Source organism: Plasmodium inui, assembly GCF_000524495.1.
Source record: "Plasmodium inui San Antonio 1 unplaced genomic scaffold supercont1.55, whole genome shotgun sequence".
NCBI classification, from domain to species: Eukaryota; Apicomplexa; class Aconoidasida; order Haemosporida; family Plasmodiidae; genus Plasmodium; species Plasmodium inui.
Window position 1 is genome coordinate 22996 of NW_008481889.1, and position 4950 is coordinate 27945.

At 36.9% G+C, this 4950-nt stretch overlaps 1 protein-coding gene across 1 annotated transcript; it reads left to right on the forward strand.

Annotated features, from left to right (window-relative positions):
• Positions 1-2901: 2901 nt before the first annotated feature.
• Positions 2902-4071, forward strand: C922_05317 (hypothetical protein; the record flags this gene model as incomplete). The annotated part of the gene is made up of 3 exons (XM_008820888.1): positions 2902-3108; positions 3337-3466; positions 3692-4071. 3 exons carry the CDS (start codon positions 2902-2904, stop codon positions 4069-4071), a joined length of 717 nt encoding a protein of 238 aa, XP_008819110.1.
• Positions 4072-4950: the final 879 nt, after the last annotated feature.

Consider the following 4950-nt stretch of genomic DNA (forward strand, 5'->3'; position numbering starts at 1 on the left):
CTGGTAATTTTTTCTGCTTTTTTTTTTTTTATGTATCTTTTTTCATTTGCAAATGGTATTCTTTTTTTTTTTATGTATCTTTTTCCTTTCGCAAATAATATTCTTTCTTTTTTTTTGGGGGGGAAATGTTCTTCATTCTAAAAGGGAGAAAAAATAAATATGTGAGCAATTAGAAGTAAAAAAAAAAAAAAATAAAAAAAGGGTAAAAAAATAAAAAAAAACGTTAAAAAAAATAAAAGTTTAAAAAAATAAAGAAGTAGATTTTTTTACGGATAATGTTATTTTGTCTACGCCCCGTGCGCGCAACAAAATGAAAATGTAATAATATATACGGAAGATAAAAATTATTCGTTGTATTGTAGGTTTATGAAAAAAAAAAAAAGAGTTTGATAACTCTATCTCTTCTCAGTTCCTTTTTCTAGAAAACATCCGAAGAAGGAAACATCCTAATGTTATTTTGTGCGTATATAAACACCATTATATGTTTCTTTATATATATGTATGCCCCTCGAGGAAGTGCCCTTTTCGCTTTTTTTTAAAATGCTTTTATATATGATACCAGTTAGACTCAAAGGGGGAAAAGAAGAGCAAGGGCAAAAAGCCACGCTCATCATATTAAATGGCGGTACCATGGTCAATGTGTTTACATGTAACAATCCGCACAGCACCCACCAGTAGTAATATTTATGCGCACTGCGCCATTGTACAAATCCCCATTATATATTTGTAGGGAGGTTTACGAAGAAAAAAAAATGCCGTAATTTTTTTTATTAGCGCACTTGAAGACCCAGAGGCGCGAAAACGGAAAGAAAAAATTCCTCCTGAACCCCGGCGCGCGTCGCCCTCTCCCCTTCCAATTAAATCTTTTGTAAATTTGTATGATTATTTTTTGCAATTTTTTTCAAATTGTTTGCAATTTGTTTTTCAATTTTTTTGCTGAATTCTTTTGGTATTTCCTCTCCGCACCTTTTTTTTGATCGGAAAATTTGCCAGCGCAGTGACGAAGATAATTAGAAGCAGTTTGGAAGTTCGAATAATGTCGGCGTCGCAATGTCATCGAACTCACATTCAATGGGGGGGGTTTACCCATTTCCGTTTAACATCTTTTAAAAAAATTAATTCTCAATCGAACTGAGGTTTTCTTTTCCCCTATTTTATTTTTCCAAACTTGTTGTAACTTCTTTGCTCCTCTTTTCCGAAATGAAAAAGGGGGAGACAAACGGGGAAAAAAAAAAAAAGAAAAGAAAACAAAAAAAGCAAATTAAAAATATAATTTTTGAAGAAGTCAAAATATGCTATACTATGTTTATTTTCTAGCACAAAGTGCAGGGGGGAAAGAATTATTTCAGTGGGTGGTGGCCAGTGACACAGTTCACGGATATGTTTTTTGTGTTAATACTTCCTCCGATAATTTTCTATGCTCTATTTTTATTGCCGCGTTTATTTTCTTGGCATGCATAGGAAAGGGGGACGATTGAGCACGTCGCACAAAGGTCCAGCTGACAAAAATGGGACAAAACGCGGCAAAATATATGGCCCATAGGGGATAAACTTTCCAGGAGGATTTAGAGGCATTTTTTTATTTTCATTTTTATATAAGCACATTATTTTTTGTATGCTTTTCTATGCACTGATCCTCGGGGACTCCTACCAATCTCCAGTGCGTAAACTTTGCGAACAATTTCGAAAGATACTGCACCGGGTAACGTGGATATAAATATACAATGTTATGTGCCGCTCTTCGGGGTTGGTTCGGTTCGTTTTATTATTTTTTGTAAAAAATTGAAGAGAGGAGTCGATTTCAAAGTGGAGTCACCTACATATGATTGGATTGATTTGGTTGATACATTCATAACTGTATTGGAAAAACAAATTATTTCTACTACTACAACCGATGTATACAAAATACTACCTTGAGCAGTAGCGCATTATAAAAAAAAAAGATATATGCGCTCCGTTTTGTCTATATATTACGCGTGTTTTCATTTTTAAATAAGTATATACTATACCCTAGTAGGTACGTGAAGGATTAACTCAAAGGTTTTTTTATTTTTATTTTATTTTTTTTTTTTTTTCAATTTTTTTCAATCCCTTCCTACGTTCCATGGTCCCCTAAAAAAAAAATATCAGGAAACCAGAGAAGAAGACTGATCAAGGAAAAAAAAACATTTTCTTCTTTTTCTTTTTTTTTTTTTTTTTTCTGATATGTTAATTAAGGACTAAAATATCATTCATATGTATGCTTGTATATATATTTTTCCCCCCTGGGAGGAACCAAATTTTATTATGTAAAAACATTTGGCTGAGGAGTATTTTTCTTGCATGCCTAATAAGAACGTAAGTGCTAAGGTTAAGAGCTTTATTTGTTTTAAGCAGCTCTCTAGGGTGGCTCCAGTTTGCGTTACTGCTGCGCGGTTTTCCCTATGGGGCACTTATCTATGCCACGTACATGTTTGTGCGAAGAGTACTTTGTGGTGGATGATATATAAAGTTTCTCTTTTGATTGTTTCCTCTAAGTCCTCGCTTCGCCTAGCTGTATTTGCTTACCATTTGTCATTTCGACATTGTGCCGTTCTGCCCCCCATGTATAATATACATATGAGGATAGGATACGTATACAAAGTACCTCCAGCGCGGTGAAAAGTAAACGCATCTCTGTTTTGTAGAAAGGAGTAATACCCATGTTTGCTGTATGTACGAATGGGCATATGTTGGTCCTGACGCCCCCGTTAGTTTTGGGGGCGTTAATTTTTGCGCCGTCAGTTTTTGGGCCCGTTAGTTTCTGACCCGTTCTAATTGTTGACTTGGTTTATTATCCTCCTCCTTTTTTTAGGCACCCTTTCTTCGGAAAAGAAGAAGTCATTTTTAACAGAATAAAATTTTTTTTTTTTTTTTTTTAAAATGTCTAACCTGAGAATCAGTAGTGCTAGTGGCAGAAATGTAAACTTCCAAGGATGCAACCACTCGAACGACGGAAGTGTTTCCACCTGGGATGCCGATTGTAGTGATATCAAGAGTGGAGGAACGGTGAAAAACTCGTTTAAAATTTTGTTTAGAAGTAGCGTCTTCACCGTTTTGTTGTTGGCCGTGCATTGTTCCACTAGCAACGTAAGGATTTGGGAGATATGGGGATACACAGCTTGGATGATTAGTGTTTTCCAACAAGGACATATTTTTGTGTACCTGGAAAAATGCCTACATATATGTGGAAACCATCGCGGTGCGCCGCTTTGCATGCCATTTTTCTTTCCATATTTTTCTTGTCATTTTTTTCTCGTCATATTATTCTTCTCAGATATTTCTTTGCATTTTTTTCTTTTGTTTGTTCCCCCTTAGGGCCCCTATAGTCAATGGAAGGGAGAAGCGACAAATGAGATGAAAGTGCCCCGATATGGAAGAATGCTATATAACTCCAGTGCGAGTTACAAGAGTAACGATCACAGTCCATCCACGCAAACTATTCCAGGTTCTTGGGAAAATAACGAACACAGAAGAAACGAATCCAGAAGGGAACCTTCACCATATAACTGTCCTCCCCCCCCACAACAACCGTCATCATTCTTCACTTCGTCATTGACGGCACCATTCACATCTCCAAGCACATCAGCATTCGGATCTTATTCCACACCATCGTCACGAGCTCCCTCCCTATCGGGTTTCTCCCCGTCATTCTCATCTTTACATTCTTCAGCCTCATCCTCGTCATCTCCCCCGCCCTTCTCGCCCTTCTCGATACCATCTAACTCGTTCTCCACAATGAACAATCCAACACGAAGGAACAACGACGTATGGAGTACCTACGAGGATGGATTAAGATATCTTAATCATCGAGCATTTAGAAACATGGGGAATGATTTTCGGTATCCAAATTTTTTTCAGAACTCATTCAATGGACGAAGCAATTTTATGAATTTGTTGTATTCTAAGTTCAATGAGAATGGTATATTTTATTTATTTTCTTTTATCCTTGGGTTGTTTCTTTTAAATCAATTGGGATCTGAGAAATTGTTTATGCTGGCCGCCGCTGTGGGTGTAATGCACCATCTTAAGAGGTCCACGAAGTCGCGTTGATTTGCCGCATCCGTGATATTTTTGTAACTTTTTGCGTGTAGAAATAAAATGGTTCCTCCCAACTGTGTGAGGGGAGGGGTAACATATTTTTCAGCTTGAGGGGAAAAGAAGATATGGTGTGTTAATTGCGCGAGGGGGCAGAACTTGCATTGGAGGAAGGACGTGGGTTGGAGGAAGAACTCGCGTTGGAGACAGAACTTGTATTGGAGGCAGAACTTGCATTGGAGGTAGAACTTGCGTGGAATTCCTTCTTTTCAAGAGTAACCGCGCCGATGATAACGTGTCTGATAAGAACCTTCTCCCGTGATACGGCTCCAATGGGGTGGCGGCGTGTGAACGGTCAACAGAATGTAAAGCCACAGCTGCTTCACTCCTTCGATTATAACAAAGAGTCATTGCGTTTCCCTACTGGAGGATAGGACTATTGTAACCCACTTTCCTGGACGAAGATGAGCTACTTCCCACGATCCCATGATATTGGACATAGTCTTCTATAAAGTTTTACTATTTTCCCGCTCCGCCACATCATCGTTTCTCTTTATTTTTGTCTACACAACTTGCTTGACTAGTGAAATTGTCTCAACACCAGAACACTTTTCTTCCCCCCCCTTTTGGGATTTCTCCGACATATGTTGATGTTTATTTTGCCAACGTGCGCATACAAGGTGATAAATTTTTGGAGAATGTACATTTTTAATTAACTTCTTTTTTGCTTTTTTTTCTTTTCTTCTTTTCTTCTTTTCTTCTTTTTTTCTTTTTTTCTTTTTTTCTTTTTTTCTTTTTTTCTTTTTTTCTTTTTTTCTTTTTTTCTTTTTTTCTTTTCTTCTTTTCTTCTTTTCTTCTTTTCTTCTTTTTTTCTTTTTTTCTTTTCTTCTTTTC